We start from the raw sequence: 19,621 nt of genomic DNA, 5'->3' as shown, positions 1-19,621 counted from the left end.
TGCGGCTCCAGTGCGGCTGTACAAGGCGTTGACATCTTGTACATAAATCGGAGTATCATCAAGTAAATAGGGGTCTCCGTAGTCTAGTGGTTAGAGCGTGGTCGTGGATTCGATTCTTGGGTCGTGCATCCCAACTTTCGGCGTCCACTCAGGGTTGTGAGGCAAACTGGGGAGTCACGTGAATAAAAGACATGAGGGCCACTAGGTCCAGAAAGCTCCTGATGCGCCTGTTAAGCGTGTTCGTCGCTAAGATGGACTTAGTTGAGCCAGTCGCTAACAGATGGCATTGGAGCCGCTCAGGCTAGAAAGAGCTGTCACGGCAGTGGTTAGTTATTTTTTAGTATATAGTAAATACCTCATGTATTCGTGTACTTGTATTTAACTTTTTTCTAAGTAAGTAGTTCGAGTGTCCCCCTCCTCGTATGTGGACGCCCATAGTCACTGCTGTTCAAATGTTTCTCTTAATAAGTACAGTATATCATTTCCGAGATTGTTTGTTTTCTCCAAATGTAATTCATTGAACCAATTTTGTTCCTTTATCTCTGTTTATTTCCTCTTTTGACAACATAATTTCTCAGACTTCACCGCAAATTATCTGTAATGAAGGCATATTAAAATAAAAATGAAAAAAGGCAATTAATCCTTTCGAAATTGTTCTCAATATCTAGGGTACGAGATCTCTGTGTGGTCGTGAGAATTACCTCTCTGGTGCCTGTTCAGGAAAAGGGAAGCTGACTGCCTGTGACGGTTTTAAAAACAAGTTTGCTTTTTTCCTCTTTTTTATCACCGTCTGACCACTGTGTTCGCCTAACGGGACAGGGAATGAACGAGACATATCGTTTTTCGAAATAAGTACAGTAAAAGACAAGACAGTTGATACAGACATTCCGTTTGTCGTCACTGTTACATCGTCGTAGCGGAAGTATTAAAAAAGACAAAAAGAAGTTAATATAGGTAACAGCGCTCATGAACTTCAGTGCTCGAAGTCTAATGTATTTGTTCGTGGCTGTAAATCCGTGAAGAAGAAGATTTAACTGTTTTGTGCTTGTTGCAAGAAAGATACATAGTATTTTTGGAGATTGTTTTCTTGTGTGGTTAAGAAACACCGTTGCCTCATTTTCTCTCATCTTTCTAAAAAGTGGGCAGTGAGCAAGGAATTGTGTAGAGATGTCTCAATTTACTAAAGATTATTAACGAAGATACAGTAATCGGGCAAGTAGTACTATCTAATCATCCAAAGTAGTTATTACTATGATTGGATTAGAAATAATTCAGTAATTGTATTTTCATGATGGTGTATTAATGATTATTATATTGATAATAAGAAAAAAAAAAGCTTCATGAGAAATACTTACAGAAATTACTTGTACGGTGCTGTAAGCATACAACGAGTTTAACTAGCAGAATGCCCGTTCTTTGCACGGGAAGAATAAGGTATTTGAAACATATTTGAAAGATATATGCGTTTTTTTTTCAGTTTCAAAATACTTGTTGATGGAAACTTGATTTCACTGGAGTTACTTAAACGTTCGCCCCATTTCTTTTTTAAATAGTAAGCATTTCGTAGAACTCCAAAAAATTCGACTATTCTGTTTCTGTTTTTTAAAGAATTTTATGTGTTCAGTAAACTTCTTATCGATAGGCTAGGGTGTACGGGGAATAGTTTAATGTTCTACATGTGATAGTTTCGGCTATCTGGAGAAAGAAAACACTTCCAATGTCCCCTTTCTCTCCTTTAGGGATCATATGTCGCAGAATTTCATCTAATATAGAGATTAGTGTATAAGGTGACTCGTATTTGTACAACATATCAAGGTTATACAACTAATAATTTCAGTGATCCGGTAAATGGCGAGAAAAAACCTCAAGTCTTTATATTTTTAAGGATCTATTTCACAATAATCCAGTCTTCACAGTAAAGCATCCATAATAAAGCGCATAAGCAACAAGGGCAATAGTTATACGAAAATCCAGGTTTCTGCGCTTAGTTTCGGAGGTATGGAGTTGAGTGAATCGGTGATTGTGAAATGTGAGCGTTACCGAACTGTCTTTGATTATTGATTGATTTGTGTTCTTTGCCAATACCAAGGCTATATAGGACAAGATCTAGTTAAAGTGGGTAGGGAAATATAAGGCGATTAATGCTATCACCGAGAATCGAATGCGGACCTCCTTTACCAAAGGCACGCACTACACACTAGAACAGCGCAAATTCCTGGGCGTGTTAATGTTGAAATGCCGGGTTTAGGAGTCTTTACTTAAATTAACCGGAAACAGTATATTTAGGTGATTGGCTCACATGTAGCCTTTCAAACGAGGTTTGCCAACAATTTCGCGCAGCTGGGCAGCTGTCTCATGTGCTGAAAAACACAGCACCTAATGCCAGCTTCTTGCAGTTGATCCAACCACACATACGTGGAGAATGTTATTTTCATGTAGCATCGAGATCCTCGGTTCAAATCTTTGCTTTCATCCAGACAGGGGCACACACACGAAAGGAGTCCACCGGGTCCGGATCTTTCCCAAAACGTCCTAAAACTCAACCATACATTCGTACAGTTTCTCAATAAAACTAACTTGTTTAACAGAGAAATGATTGGTGTAGCATAAACATTTGATTTTTTACTTCATCTGTACTCTTTGTCTTTAAAAAAACAATCTAGTTGTATCATTTTTTTTTCTGAAAATATAAGTGAACGTATTTTACAATTACTTATTGGGTACAGAATAATGCCCGTTCAATACTACCTAGGCGTAGTGACTTGTAGTATTTGACTCTCCCCTCCCCCCGCAACAAAACTTTTTGGGCATGCGTCTGCATCCTGATGAATGTTTCGTAGTTCTCTTCAGTTCCTTCATTTAATATTCCTGCTAGATACTTTATATATAACCTCCCCTGTCGGCGTGCGGTCTCCCTTCAATTTTTTGAAAGGAAAGGCAGTAGAAACTATTTGGCTACTACATGTATTTAGTTAAAGAAGTTTTACATTATTCAATGTAGGCTATCTCACAGAGTATGCCATGATTAATTAACCTGCATATTTGTAGCCAGAACGAATAAATTTGTTCATGGGTAATAAATCGCTTGAAACAGCAGCCGTGAAGTGGAATGGGAATCATTTTTTATTAAGTGTAAGTTTACAATGATACGCACAACAGATTCATTTTTTCCCTTTTGTACTTGGGAGTAAATGTAATGATTATAAATAACATACTTTTTAAAACGTTAGTGATCCGATAACTGAAGAATTATCTTCAAATTAACTGAAATAACTTTCCGGTCTTGATCCATAGAGAATATTGAAGGATTAGCATCAGTTAATAATAACACATGTACCAGTGTAGCGAAATAGAATTAAGAAAATATTATCTGGCATGACTTGGCATTTGCATTGCTACGTATTTTCAGTCCTTATGTACTAGGTTTATGTGTAATAATGTTGTTCTTTGGTAATTTAGTATACACTCTGAAAGTAAACTATGTTAGTGATTTTTATCACCCCATTAGCACTATACTCGGATCAAAATAAGAAACTACTTGACATTTGCAGGGCGTGTGTTACCCTGATGCAAAGTCGTTGAGTATTCCGCTGATGTTATGCTGTGCTTCTTTCATCTCGATTGACAAACACTTACAAGGGAAGTTCGGGAGAAAGCACTCACCTGCAGAGAAACTAACCAAAACATTTGAACACGCTAATAAAATTCCTGTACAGTTGAGAACTTTTCGAGAGACTCGACATTAAATGCACGATTGACAGAAGTATATAACCGAAGTATTCTCTCCCATGGCTAAGTCTGATGGTTTGAACTTAACTGCTTCTTGATTCATTCACATACAAATTGTCCATTGCAAGTTGGATGACGGATAGCAAAGACATAATGGTTGAGAATATACGAAAGAACTGCACACGATTTGTACAACCATTTGATATGTTTGGATCCTAACCAATCAAAGATTATGGCAGATGATTTGTACATAGTATGAAACTTCTTCATCCGGACGTTACGATTTACCAACGAAACAATTAAATAAAGTTCGTATCCATGCTAATGAATCAGTTCCCATCACCACGATACATTGGATTGTTTCAGTTTGCGTTCCACAACGCAGGTTACCGAACAAATTATATACCTTTTGAATCACCTGTCGAATTTGGTTTTCGCTTTGTTTATGCGAACTGTTCCCTTGACGGATGCAACGCAATTGCACATATAAAATGTTCATGGTGCAAGAAGTCTTTTGCCTGTGTCATTTCTTCATAGAACAGAAGAACAACAGTGATCAATTTTCATCTCTAATCTATCATTATTGAGCAAAGTATAATGACTAATGTTAGCTAACAAACCCGTTAGTTAATTGCAAAACACTTTTTTTTTTGTTACATCCGATAGATTTCAATTCGCATATCAATATTCGTTGCTAATAATGTAATTAACGTGTTCAGAGCGCATATACTAGTTTTTTTTTTTTTTTTTTTTTGTGCAAACTTCCAACTTGAATCTCTCGAACAGATCTCAACCTTACATGAATTTTATTAGTTTGTTGTAATCAACATGAATTGGTCCTTCAAATGGCATGCTTAGTTTCTCTGCAGGTGGGTGCTTTTCTCCCGAACTTCCCTTGTTAGTGTTGCCAAAATATTGACACAAAAAGTCGCTAAATGAGGGATGAAAAGACTTCAATTTTGGATGAAAAGTCGCTAAAAGTTAGTCGTTAAGTTACAAGTACTGTTCTATGCCTTTAGATGTACAGATAATTTATAAGTCTTATATTTTCAAGAGGGTCAAGACTACAATAACTATTACTACTATTACACACAAACAATATGTTCTAGTCACGTCTTTGTCTACAGAACACAACAAATCCTTAAATTTGAGGGTAATTTCCCAATGTTTTCTAGATACCTTTGTTAGTATTTTGAAGTATTAGCACCTATATATTAAAATGCTAGGTTTACATGTTTGTGGCCAATCCTTTCCACAATGAGTTCTCGAAAACCACAAGTGCTAGTTTTCGCTGATCGATTGCATAGATTTGCCAGTTCTCATTTATTATTTTTTAAACTTGTCTTTGTTTTTCTGTTCCACATTTTAGGCGTCGTTTTGACTCTATTATTCGTTCAATATTGCTACTAGGACGTTAAGGTTGATACCCTTGTGAAAGGCAACCAGTAGAGGAGGTACGTATAGCGGGTTGATGGACATTTCAGGCGCTTTGCTTTAGTGTGAATGGCAAAACCTATTGCAAGCTGGCAACTTCGAAGGCTTCTGGACCCACAATGAGGCGTACTCGGATATGGAATTATAAGAAAAAAAATTCCACTTGTAACTTGTGCCACAATATTTGTGATTGGGTCCTCTTTCGTTGACTTTAGTAACTCCCGTGACGTAGCTTTCTTTGTCAACGTAGATTCCCAATGTGATTTTGAAGTGTCAGTTTGTTTCTAATTTTGTTCCATATATACAGGTGGCCCAAAAATAGGCGTAGTACCGTACTGATCAGTTCATTGCATTTTATATCATTTCTTAATGTTATCCATCAGGTAGACTTACAAGAGTATTTGTTCTTAATGTATTTTTACTTATACCTGAAGCTCGGAAGAGCCGAAGCAAATAAACCCATAAACTAGAATGTTATACTTGATCAATGCAGGGGTGTATACCTACTTTTGGGCCACCCTGTAGTATACGCAAAGGGAAATTCATAGATTGATGTCTACTTCTTTTCTAATAATAAACGACAAACGTCTATCGGTGCGTCACGCTAATAGATATAATAATGTGCGTTATCCCATGCCTGTATAACGAAGTTCTTGAACAATTGCATAAACATTATATGGAGATTCGGATGATTGATGGACAGACTAAAAAATAAATAATAGGTTTGTTAAATGTAAATAATTAGCGCTTTTGATGAAGCGCAGTTTTAACTTATAGCGCACAACGGATCGAAGGACCGGGAGTGCAACTAGTTTATATAAAGAAAGTTCAGACATAGGCATGAAATCATTTTATCCTCTGACCATTAGTATTTGCAGACGGTGAGAAAATTTTGGCAGTTCAACATTGGACATTCTTGCTGTTGACAAGTCCTGCATGAGTCTCAATTATAGTGCTGCCATAATGTATTGAGCCGTGGCAAAATTGCGAACTAAAGCTCACACCCACGTGTTGAGCCAATAAGGGTTCAGATGTTGCTAAACGAGAGAGCCTTAGCGAAAGGGAGTCCAATTCCTTCAGCCGATAGCAGCGCCTGGAACGGAAGACTAGGTGTCAAGTCAATGTGGTATATCTATAGAATTGCCCACCGTTTGATATGAACTTGACATTCCTAGACTGCAAAGCAGAAACGTTTTTCTAATCTCTATATTTTCTAAGTGCTTATGTTTAAATTTCATCGGGCATTTATTGGTAATATGATAGTTATCGCTTTCCTTGTTGCTTTGCAATTTGTTTGTACGAAGTTCAGTACCTGGAATTTCGGATGATTTCAAGAATATACTGGAAAAGGATTACCCAGGGTTGAAGGAGAAGAAATTTATGATAGAATGTCTGTAAATTAATTCTGTATATAAAATGACTGATAGACAGAACAATTATCAAAATTTGGGTGTTTTAGTCTGAAAACGCAATGAAATCACGACGTATTACTGAATTTATATTCAAGAGAAGTTTGTTCTTCATGTAAAATTTTACTGTTATATTTGAAAGGGCAGTATAAATCAGCGCAAAACGGAACCTGTTTTCAATAGCAACCTGTCTTTAACATAAAAATGTACCACTAGTGCCTGAAAACACGGTAAAACCATAGTGTTACTGTACCTGTGCTCAATATAAACTCATATTGCTTCGTCTCTTTTCGTTTCAAATATTTTCCTCAAAAGTTTAGTTTGATTTCAAAAATCTTCAATCAGTAGGCCTATGTGCGTGTTTTTCACGTCCATTGGTTTTGCTGCACGTTACCTTGGCAGCACCTACATGATCAATTTATTACTGAAGTGAACTATTTTTGCATTGTTTGAAAAGTATATCTATATATTTTTTCCATGATAGAACAGTTTTGTTAGATCTCATATATCTTTAAAATTGGGTGATGAAAGTTCCCCCTGAAAACCCGATGTTTCCCTTTAGGTGACTAAGTTCTCAACAGGACTTTTTCTTTTCCATTCGGCAGCAGGATACAAAATACCTACACTCAAGCGCAGTCAACCCTTCTTGATTCACGCGTGGCCATAATACTTCAATAATACATGGATTATTTAGGCACATTGCATTCACTAATATAATAATTAACAGTAAATGTATTAAATGCTATAGTATGTAAATAACTAAATCTTATATGTTTTGACATGTATTTCGAAGAATTGAATCCCCTTCGAAAACCAGGGGTGGGCAACTCAACAAACTAATTCGCTGTGGACCACCATATTTGTAGAGACTGGCCGTAGAAATGAAGTCAAAAAGAAACCAAATGAGCGTTGATGTTTAATTGCATCTGGAAATAAAGTACCTCAAGAGCTTTCTAGATGCAAGACTCCAGCTTACTGTTTCTGGATCACTAGCAAGAATGTGGGGCTTCAGCAGTCGCCTCTTTTCTGGCCTTGTATCTATCTTCTCATAGTTGTTTCAAGCTATGGTATAACGAGTTCATAATTGACACATCTAGTTGTTTTATAGTATTGGGCCAGAAATATTTTGCTCCGTCCTCTTGATTTTCATTGAAATGGCGAATGCAAAACAATGTGTTCGATTTAAAACGTTCGAAAAGTGGAAAAATAAACTCTATTGGCTCGAATATGAGTTAGGAAATAAACGTTTGTGAAAAATTAAGTTATTGGATTTTTTGATAGAAATGGAAGTTCACTGTATGGACTGCATAATCCAAATTGAATGATGACGCTAAGGGGAAAGGAGACGCCTCGAGATGGCTTCAACTGGTCCCTGGCTGCCCCCAGGCATGTTGTAATATACTGTATATCAAGTAATATACAACGGTCCTTTTCGGTATACAAAAAATTGGCTACCGCTCTCCAAATTTTCTCTTCCTCCTCCATTTGCTCTCTTCCAAGAAATTAAAACTGGCGTCATCACTGCTCCAATTCCCCCTTTCTTGATGATATTAGGGATTCAAGACTTACTCATCCAAATGAATTCCATATGACTTACTCGATATGAACTCATCCAAAACCAGATACTAGCGGAGACAATCTGTAGAATGACGAAGTTAGTTTTTTTTTCTTTTTTTGATAACTTTTGTCTGTTTTTCATTATTATGCTTGTTTACGGTGTACAAAATTGTTTAGTTTTCTTATTTCGTGTGCACGTAAAACAGTAAAACTTATCTACCTATATAAAGATGAAAGTGACTATGTTTGTGACCTCATGTCTCTTGAGCCATCCGACCGATCTCGATCAAATTTTCAACATAGATGAGGTTTGGGCCTGTGATGGTTTTTATCACTTCACTTTGACAATAAAACTTAGGGGAGGGGAAGGGGATGAGATATTTAAAAATAAATAAAATTGAAAGTGACTATATTTATGACTTAATAACTCTTGAACCATATGACCATCTCGGTCAGATTTTCTACATAAATGGGGTTCGAGTCAGGTATTTTTTAAAAATCATTTCACTTTGACGGTACAATTAGGAGGAAAGGAAGGGAAGATACATAAAAATGATCGAAAATGACCGATATTAGTGTTGAATCCATAGTTTTCGGGGTCGCTGAGGTGAACGGTGCCACTTCAGATGGCGTTTAAATCCAAATTCGGCACTGAAACTTTGGGAGGAGGGGAAACACACAAAAATGATCGAAAATGACCGATATCAGAGAGTGCTTCAGTAATATAAAGTAGTATGAGTAACGGAACATATTACTATTTTTTTTTTTTTTTTTAATTTTAACCTAGCGAAGCAGGTAATTGACGCTAGTAAACAATGGCAACTGTTCCCCTTCACTGCCGAAAATGATAGACAAAACCTATAAATTGCTATGCAAATTTAAATTTGTTAAGTAGTTTGTTCTGCAAAAACCAATCTAAAAAAAAAAAAAAAAAAAAAAAGCTATACAGAATCCTCCAGTAACAGTCATCGTCGCACCTTCTGTACATCCTGTTTAGTAACTCAATACTTTCTTTTGTTCTTACAACTAAAATAATACATATGTAAGTTATGCTGTTACATATTTACTCATGGTGTGTAATCTTTTTACTTTCACTCTATGCAAAAGGATTATAGTATTTTGTTCCTACACACTAACGCGATGTTCTTGGAAATCTTGTATGACAGTGAATCCTAGTTGTGACTCAGTTTTATTACATATTTTGTGGTACCATGGTGATTTCATACATCTTTTGATCCCACTCAGAGAAATTAATATTACTGAAAAAAAAATCTTTCTAAAAGGAGTTCTTTGAGTTCGTCCCTGTATTTGTTTCAAAGAAAATTAGAAAGGTAACTACAACGTTTCGATAATAATGCAGTGTATATAGCCTACATAATATGAAAGTGACACACACACACTTGTTTCTCAAATTGACCGAAGTTTTTGTTTCTGTGTATGTTTGTTGAAAAGCGAATTTTTTATGGCATCATGCAACTTGTAACCCGAAGGCAAAAACACCAGTTATGGTATGGGACAGAATATACAGTTGTATTTGCAGTTAAGTTGTGAAAGTTTTTACATATTTATGATATATTTAAATTTATACGTTATTCTTTATTATTATTATTATTATTATTATTATTATTATTATTATTATTATTATTATTATTAATATTATTATTATTATTATTATTATTATTATTATTATTATTATTATTATTATTATTATTATTATTATTATTATTATTATTATTATTATTATTATTATACTTTTTAGGCACTAAACGACCATGTTAATCATCCATGCGCTGGTGTTGGTCACCGTGCATGCAGCAGTTGTGCTAGGTGCAGGGTAAGTACATACATTTTATATTATGTAAATAATATTAATATGATTTGTGGTGTTTCTTTAATTTCAATTTTCCCTGCTTGGCTCGACAAATTTTTAAAATTCTCCAATAATATTAGCTTTCAACGCGGGTATATCCAAAGAAGGGACACATACCTATTAATAAATCTCGTTAAGCTGAATAAAATTATATAGGTTATCCTCATGCGTGGTTTTTGAGAAAACAAATTTCTTTAGTAATCCTAAAAATTGGTGCTGTATGATAACCAAGCCACCGTCTATATTAAGATTAAACTGATACGGATATTTACCCACATTGAGATCTCTATTATGATACCCAGCGACGTACACAGAGGAGGGGGGTCTTATGTGTCCGGGCCCCCTCTCCCGAAATCCCGACTTCCTGTAAATTTAATATATTTTTAGGGGCGATTTTTACAGATTTTAATTTAATTTATCCTCGTATTGAATTTGGACCATCCCCCTGAAAAAAATTACTGCGTACGTGCTCGATGACACTAGTATAACATTACACACTATTGTTCATGAAATATAACCCGAAATGATTATTAATTGTGAAACATTAATTATATGATTGGATAAATACATCAAACTGAACAAAATTAATTGCTTGATGATAAATTCTTATGTGTAGTTTTCTTTTAAAAAAAAAAAAAAAAAACGACAAAAGCGAATTTTTGTGATGTCACAAGGTATGTCGTTTGATGCCATAATTATTTATATTTTTCTGTTGTACTCGAACAGATTATTTATTGATGTATTATGTATGTAGAAAATAATAAGTGGTTAATTTTTAAGTATTATACTCTCAATGAGACATATAGACCTAACAGTAACGCGTGTACTACTTAATAAAAAAGACACAACGAGAAATGTCAAATTCCCGTCGTGATACTTTAAAACATGGAATCAATTATATATATATATATATATATATATATATATATATATATATATATATATATATATATATATATATATATATATATATATATATATATATATATAGAAACACACAATATGAGGACGAAAAATCATATTTCTTTCCAATATAAATTATTTAGAAAATTTGTTCAGTTAAATTGAATTTGTGTACTATGTATTGTAAACGGAATATATATGGGTGGTAAAACATCCATTAACGTTTTGGAAACAGTGTCGAGGAAACTTGTTCTGGAGTTTTTATTCGGCATTAGTTTTGAAAACTTGAACAAAAAATAAGTTTTCTCAAGTTTGTAAGATAACTTTAAATTTACGATTTTTTTTTTTTTAAGTATGTTTTTCTAACTTTGATGAAATGTAAAATAAATCCATTTCTGATTCCTAAAGACTTCTTTCTGTTTGATAAGAATGTTGATTTGACTCTTGGATTTTGTAAATAAGGCCATTATACTGGAAATAATACGAAGTAAAAAAAAAAAAAATGTGCGTATTGACTTGATGAATAAAGAGTTAGGCGTAAATAAACTCACCAAATATTTTATAAGAAACATTGTGCCGAATAGAGATAGAGAAAGTGGACATTATGAAAAAGAGACGAAAAATAACTACAGGACTGAAGTGTACATATGGAAAAGAACGGAGAAAATTTTCTAGTTGGAACAAAATGCAAACAAAGAAGTGTTATAAACATTAGAGCATAAAATAATAATAGTTGGGATAAATAAATAAAAAGAATTGAAACCTGTTACGACAGTGTTTCTCAAGTTTTTCAAATTTGGGTCACACTTCACAATGTTAAAAACTTTACAGCGCCTAGAAATATAAAGAAAATCCCTTTGCTCCTCCAAGAAACCAAATTTTTCTAGTTACTCATATGATGAAATTTAAAATAGAGGATCTTTATGCGATTAGCTTCCCTCTTTTATAAAACATAAAGCGGAGTTAAGTAACGATTACCTCGTAAATATTAAAATATATCAAGTTTCACTTAAATCCAGAACATCATCTTATTCCACCCACGCATAACACGAACATTGAAATTACCTACTTAATAATGTTATAACATTTTTCTCTTAGTGATATCCCCAATGCAAGAATTTGACGAGTCGCTAAATATTGCCTCAGGAACTATTAATAAGTCATTATCCATAACGGTTGAGTTAGAGCACCGTTTGAGAAGAAATTATATTCTGAGGTACGTGATAGGTATAGTAAGGACTTGGGAAAAGGATCAGGAATTAGAAATTACTTGTTTGTGTTGATGCCAATAATTCTTACTATGGAGGTAAAGTGATTTGTAGAAGATCGTAGTGGAAGCTTAATAATTTATGGCGCGTGACCTTCCAGTGATGGAAAAATACCTACCAGGGATGTAATGGGATGTGTACTGGAATATGTGGCATATACCCACCTAGTATTTTTTATACTATAGCGTATACTCACTTTAAATTTACGAAACAATGAGCGTGTATGGAAGTGTATACGCTATATTTTTGGAAACGGGCTAGCGTGTATGCGCCAAAAAGTCTGGCATTATATCACCGATACCTACAATAATTAATGATTTTTATTATTCATTGTCATTTCAAGTTTACAAAGCTTGTTCCGTATGAAGTTCACTTCATTTCCTACTTTAGTATCACTTTTTTGTCTTTTAACGTCCTACGGTTAAGTTCTGTAGGCTAAAGCAGGTGAATGATCAATGGAAGTGAGTCATTATAAAATATTATTGATGGAATGACAATATGAGAGACACCTGTGATAATTCACGGACCCATGAAATAATTGATGTAATGAGAATATGGAAGATTCCTGTGAAAAACCCACGAGCACATGAAATAATCGATGTAATGAGAATATGAGAGATTCCTGTGAAAATCCACGGGCACATGAAACAATTGATGGAATGAGAACATGAGAGATCCCTGTGAAAATCCACGGACACATGAAATAATTGATGGAATGAGATTGAGAGATCCCTGTGAAAATCCACGGACACATGAAATAGTTGATGGAATGAGATTGAGAGATCCCTGTGAAAATCCACGGACACATAAAATAATTGATGAAATGAGAACATGAGAGACACCTGTGAAAATCCACAAACACATGAAATAATTGATGGAATAAGAATGTGACAGATTCCTGTGAAAATCCACGGACACATGAAATAATTGATGGAATGAGAATATGAGACACACCTGGGAAAATCAGCGGACACATGAAGTAATTGATGGAATGAAAATTGAGGGATCCCTGTGAAAATCCACGGACACATGAAATAATTGATGTAATGAGAATATGGGAGATTTCTGTGAAAAACCCACGAGCACATGAAATAATCGATGTAATGAGAATATGAGAGATTCCTGTGAAAATCCACGGGCACATAAAATAATTGATGGAATAAGAATATGACAGATTCCTGTGAAAATCCACGGACACATAAAATAAGTGATGGAATGAGAATATGAGAGACACCTGGGAAAATCCATGGACACGTAGTGTAATTGATGGAATGAGAATGTAAGAGATCCCTGTAAAAATTCACGGACACAATGGTGTCCACCACAAAGTTATTTGTCCTAGGACCGAACCAGGGATCCTTCGCACCAGAAGTTGAGTGTTCTAGCACTGAACCATTGCGCCCTGTTCTAGTATCGCTGTAATTTGAGTAAAGCAATAAAATAGGCACTGAAAACGGTTCATAAGGTTCCTAAAAATGCATTAAAACATGAAAATTGAATATAAGTGATAACCTTTTTGAAAAAATAAAATGAAATCTTTAAGTTTAACGTCCCACGGTTATGCCAGTTAGGCTAAAGGAGACGGTGATAATGAGAAATGAGTGAAATGGTGGAATGAAGAAAGTGTGAGGAAACGGGAGAACCCCGAGAAAACCCACGAGCACGGTGTTTGTCCACCACAAAGTTCACACGGCGCGAGCTGGGATCGACCCAGGGACCCCAAGCACCGGAGGTGAACCTTTTTGAAGTTGGTATAACTATTTTATGTACTAGAGTGCCTCATTCAATTAATTAATGCAGTTTTCTTTTTAATTACGTTTCACTGTCTTTAACTTGATTTTGAAATGAAATAAAATGAATTTTTTGAGTTTTACGTCCCACACTTATGCTGGCTAGGCTAAAGGAGACGGTGATGACTAGCAATGAATGAAATGGTGGAAAGAAGAAAGTAGGAGGAAACGAGAGATCCCCGAGGAAAACCCACGCACACGTTGTTTATCCACCACAAAGTTCACTTGGTGGGAGCAGGGTTTGAACCCGGGACTCCATGCACCAAAGCAGAAGGCTCTACCAGTGAGCCACCGCGGCCCCCTTAACTTGATTTCAGTTTGTCTGTTCATTGAAAACAATACTAAAACGCAACGCGTACTTTGTTGCGTACCGTTTCAGTCATTCGGTACCTCAAATCTTTGATAAACTGTACATTTTATGGATATTTGCCATTATTTTGGATACAATGCTGTATTTCAATTCATTGTTATATCCAGTTTAAGATAGAAAACACTAACTCATTTATTTTAGGCAGAAAACGCTTTCACTTTTTCAATGATTTATAACTGATAAAGGTATTTTAATTACCAAGCTCATAGTAGGCTATGTGAAATGCGCTACTAATCAATATCTAAGAGTGTTGCTAGTTCATTAAGTTATTTATGTATGGCTATAAAGCTACGCAGGGCTTGTTCATATCAAATAAGTAAGCGAAAGGAAATGTTATATCAGTGATTGAAGGTAGGTCCGTTCGCAAAAAGGCAGTTGTTCCACTTTCGCTGCCGTATGAAAACACTTCCTTATCCTACCACTCCCACTGTTTACGCATATTCTTGTATCATTTCGTCTACGTGTTGTAACACAGATTTTAAAGAAAGGGAAAGATACTCCATTGTGTTTGATTCAGTTATTTTTCACTTCGTTTCATCGCTGTCTCTGTCTTATAAAACATTTCATGGTCTGGACTGTCAGAAATTATGAAACTCTTTGCTTGACCGGAATATTAACATCATTATAATCGTTAAAAAAAAAAAAAAAAAAAAAAATCTCTATATTAAATACTTTGAATATTTGTTTTCGAAACTGTGTTCAGGCTTCTGATTGCTCATTAGCGAGATGGCCTTATTCACTCAAAAGTACTTTTTTCAGATATCGTTTTTGAACATCAGAAATTGAATTAGAAATGTGTTATCAGAAACTGTTGTTGATTACTTGGACTTTGTCCTTTGTCAGTTAAAGACTCTCACGCCGAAGGCACCTATAGTAATCATATACCCATTCCCAGACTTAAAAGATCCGGGATTCCTAGACAGGTAAGAGAGTCGGGGTTTTATATTTTAGAGAGAGAGAGAGAAAAAACTATATATGTAACATACTTTGACTTTAGAAATTACACAAACACGGGTGAAGGATTATGGGTTATGCGAATAGCGTACGCACCTTTGCGTGGGAGACCCGGGTTCGACCCTCAGCGAGAGTTCGTGTTTGGATCTCACGTTAAGCTATAGATCCACGTCTCATATAGCCTCGTGGCTGGAAAGGCATGCTCAACTTAAATCCAATCATGTAAAGGTCGCCCGTAGTGTTTTCGAAGGGAGGACAAAAGACCGTCTCGTAAACGGAGTCGTGAATATACATGCGACCTTAATGGGAGCGTGGATGTAATAGATGTGAAACAATTATTTACGTACATACAGAACTGTATGAACTACAGTAAATTCACTATAGTACTAAATATTAAGTACTATAGTGTGTGGATAACCAAATCTAATCTTTTCACATGTATTTTGAAGAACTGAATCCCTTCGAAGATCCAGTTGTCCCCTTGCCCCACGCTGTTGGCGGCCATGGCATATTATTATTATTATTATTATTATTATCATTATCATTATTATTATTATTATTATTATTATTATTATTATTATTATTATTATTATTATTATTATTATTATTATTATTATTATTATTTTACACATTATAATCTTTACATTTAAAATTACAATGACACGGAAATTATTTTCTGTTTCGTTTGGGTAAAATTGACATTATTTATGTAGTCTTTGTCCTCAATGTGTACTATTTCGTTTCATAACGGAGGTTGGGACCCTTAGGTAGTTATCTAGTTTGCCTATGCTGACGTTTATTGTCGCATATAGCCATATAGGAAGTCAGAAATTATACCTTCAGAATACAAATTTAGGCCGCCTTTAGATGATTATTTGTTACATTTCCATAGTAGGTTAATCAGTTATATTATTATGTTATTTTAGGAGTCAGTGTTTGTTAGGAGTGTCAGTGTTCTCTGAAGTTTTTGAACTTTTACGAGGTGAATGAAGAAAGAATTTTCAATAAATAGTCCTTACATCATTTCCAACTTCGTGCAAAACCCATAATTTACTATTACATCACAGCTTACTTCTGGCATTCTTAGTAAACTAGACGAATTGATAGACAGAAAGAGCAGAGCCTGAAGCTGGAAAATTTCCGTACATTTTCTCACACCTTATCTGCTTTTCAGCATGTATCGTAATGTTCTCTCTGTCGATACTCTGCGTATATATGTGTAAAAGCGTACCTTGACGTAATACATTGACCAGTTGAGAAGTGGCAGCTCTAGAAAGTATAAAAGTAGCGTATTAACTCAAATATTCAAGTAAATTAGATTAAATTAAATAGTGAATATTTACTAACAATAAGTAGTAACCTCAAATTAGGTCCATATAAAATACAAAGAAACAAAAATCTATTATTTAAAATCGGAATATCTCACCGTTCCGATTGAATCTGCCGGGACACAGGGACAGTGAACTCAAAACCGGCGACAGTTCCGGTAAACCAGGATGTATGGGAACCCTGAACAATATGTGATAACGGATGTGTTTCTGTTGCGAAAAATCTTTGGCTTTCATAAGCCATTTTACCCGTTAGCTAAACTTATTACCGGTATGCTTCTATAGACTATAGATCTGAAGGAGACCCGGGTTCGATTCCTGGCGGGAGCTCATATGGTACGGATTTCACGTTAATCAGTAGGTCCCGTCTCATATAGCCTCGCTGCTGAAATGAACGTTCAACTCAACTCAACCATAGACCTGACTTAAAGCAAGGTAGCCCTGCTGCAGGAAACTTGTAGCTGACATTAAAAAAAAAAAAAATCTTGCAACCCTACAATATTTCTTCATGTAAACATATTCTTGAAAGGGACATGCAACAATTTTTTCATCTTGCAAGTAGTCAAACTTTCTGGACCGTCTTGTTTGCTACGTGCTATCACCCTCCCACTGACCTAAAGAAAAAATCAGTTTCGCCGCTTCCGAAACGACAAATTATTTTTTATGCGGAGGGTGAGCGCCAAAATACACGTTCCTTTTAACGAGGAGGCTCACTATTTGTTCACTATAGTGCAGTGCTGCATGGGTGGAGATATCCTTCTTTCAGAAAGTTGTAAAGTGTAAACAGTAAATTGAAAGATGGGGTTGCAAGATTTTTTAATGACAACTACAGGATTCTTGCGGCATTGCAACCTAGCTTAAGAATACGTTTTGAGACACTATTACACTAGTTACCGCTTTTTATTACCACTTTTTTAAATGTATGTTTGTGTGTGTGTGTGTTATCGCGCGTTATTATAGGAGTGTCTAAAATAGATGCATAACATTACTGACTTGTCAAAGATTACGGTTCATACATACCGATAGGATAAATAAATTCACTTGAACAAGTTTATTAAAAACTGAACTCACCAGTGCAACTCACACGAGTAAAGAAGAAAGAAAAAGAAGAGAGAGAGACATGACGAATGAATGAGTTGGAATTCAAATTAATTCTAATGTATTAAAATAAACTTTTACAGCTGGGTATGATTTGTGATGACGTCTTCATTTATTACCAATATTCTATACCGGTCACTTACCACCACGGCAGCTAATAACAGTAACAGATAAATAAGAAAAGCTGATGCATATCCCAAAGTCTTGAGAAAACGATCATAGATGTGTGTGTACTATCATTAAACAATACGATGCATTTTCCTTATTATTATCGCTGCCAAACTATCTTGATTATTCAGATTAATAACAGCTGTTGAGAAGGTTTCATTGTATTGTTTATAGGATACACTGTGGTCACAGAAAGAGATTAAAAATCCTTGAGGCATATATGATGTGAGCAATTAATAAATAAGTATAGACTTTTGATGACTTTCCAGTTGCAAATTTCAACAATGAATATCTATGCTGTTTAATATCATTATATTGCTTACGTTTCTCACTTAGATTAATAGTCTTTACAATTGTTCGGTTTCTTTTCTTTTCATTTCAAGGTTAATTATTCTGTTTCTGATACCTCTAATGCGTTGTGAAACAAAGGTGTTACTCCTTAAGATATAAATGTCTTGATGAAAGCAATATCTGAGCTACAAAATAAATAAACAGATTGAACGTTTTGCACAAGGCTGGCTGTAGGTATTTTGACACCCTAGGTGAAAATATTTCGGCGTCCCATGTGATATTTCGGCCAGTGGAGGATCTAGCCCGGGGCCAAGGAGGCCTAGGCCCCCCAGTTTAGGGAGGACAAAAATATTTTAAGCTATTATTTGTATATTTTTTGAAAGTTTAACTAAACTCATGATATGTCTATCATAGTCTGGGTTCTGTCTGCCAACCCCTCAGTTTTTACCTTCTAGATCCGCCACTGATTTCGGTGCCCCCTGATTTAGTGATACAGTATTACCATTTTGTGTTTGAGTGAAGATTTTTACTTAAAAAGGAAAAAAAGAAAGAAAAAATCCTCTTGACCTGAACATAATGTAATTTCAATTTCTATCAAGTATGCGGAGAAACTTACTACTATATATACTTTAACACAGTTTGTTGTAACAATTGTTCATCCTATTAATGTTAAAAATTCCACAAAGAAAAAAAACATCATCTGCGCTACCTCTAAAACTTGCCGCCCTAGGCGACTGTCTAGTTCGCCTATATCGGGCTGAGAGGTAAACTATGCCAAGTCACTTTTTGGCCGAAATTGACTTCTCATATTTTTCTTTAATTACATTAGTATGAGGGACACTAGGAACGTTTGAGATGTGGACAACTGGAACGCAGGAAGTGAACAATTTTTCCGTCAAAAAACAATCGATGCAATTCAACAAAATATTGTCTTGGAAACACTTTTTCGCTTCTCCTGTGAAATTAATATTTTATGACTTATGCTACTTTACTTCTCAGCCCCAGATATTGTCCTGGTTTTACAAATCCAAAGCTTTTTATGTTACCAGGAAGCACTTTACACAGTTTTATAAAGCAAATCGTCAGTTTTGGGTTTGAGTTGAGTTGAGTTGATTTTGAGTTTAACGTCCCTTTGAGCAGCAAGACTATATGAGACGGAGTTTTAGGTTTGAGAACTTACAAATATTTGATATTTGATTTGCTCGTCGATGGCACTCAAACAATATTCTACTTCATTCCAAAACTAGTCAATAAAGAAAAAAAAGTAGTGTAAGATACCCTCATTGTACCTAAGTACAAGATTATAAATAAGCAATTCTCTAATAGTTCTTTCCTCTATAATTTGGACCTCCTTCCCATAGCAGCTAGAAGGTTTAAGGTTTTTTGGTTAAAAACAACCCTGCCCGTTGCAACTAGGTCTAAAGGAACCTCTTGCCTGTTGCAGCTCAGAGG

At 35.2% G+C, this 19,621-nt stretch overlaps 1 protein-coding gene across 2 annotated transcripts in view; it reads left to right on the top strand.

Annotated features, from left to right (window-relative positions):
• The window catches only part of LOC145685586 (CD109 antigen-like), a 203,408-nt gene that overhangs the window by 20,757 nt on the left and 163,030 nt on the right, over positions 1 to 19,621 (top strand). For both annotated transcript variants that reach the window (XM_081757975.1, XM_081757979.1), the window contains exon 2: positions 9,889 to 9,963. In XM_081757975.1, coding sequence (XP_081614101.1) covers positions 9,902 to 9,963 — 62 coding nt within the window. In that variant the 5' untranslated portion in view covers positions 9,889 to 9,901. The remainder of the gene's footprint in view (positions 1 to 9,888; positions 9,964 to 19,621) is intronic.

Source organism: Thermobia domestica, chromosome 1 (assembly GCF_964235325.1).
Source record: "Thermobia domestica chromosome 1, izTheDome1.hap1.1, whole genome shotgun sequence".
NCBI lineage: Eukaryota > Metazoa > Arthropoda > Insecta > Zygentoma > Lepismatidae > Thermobia > Thermobia domestica.
Note: the sequence above shows the minus strand (reverse complement) of the source record. Positions and strands in the feature narration are given on the sequence as shown.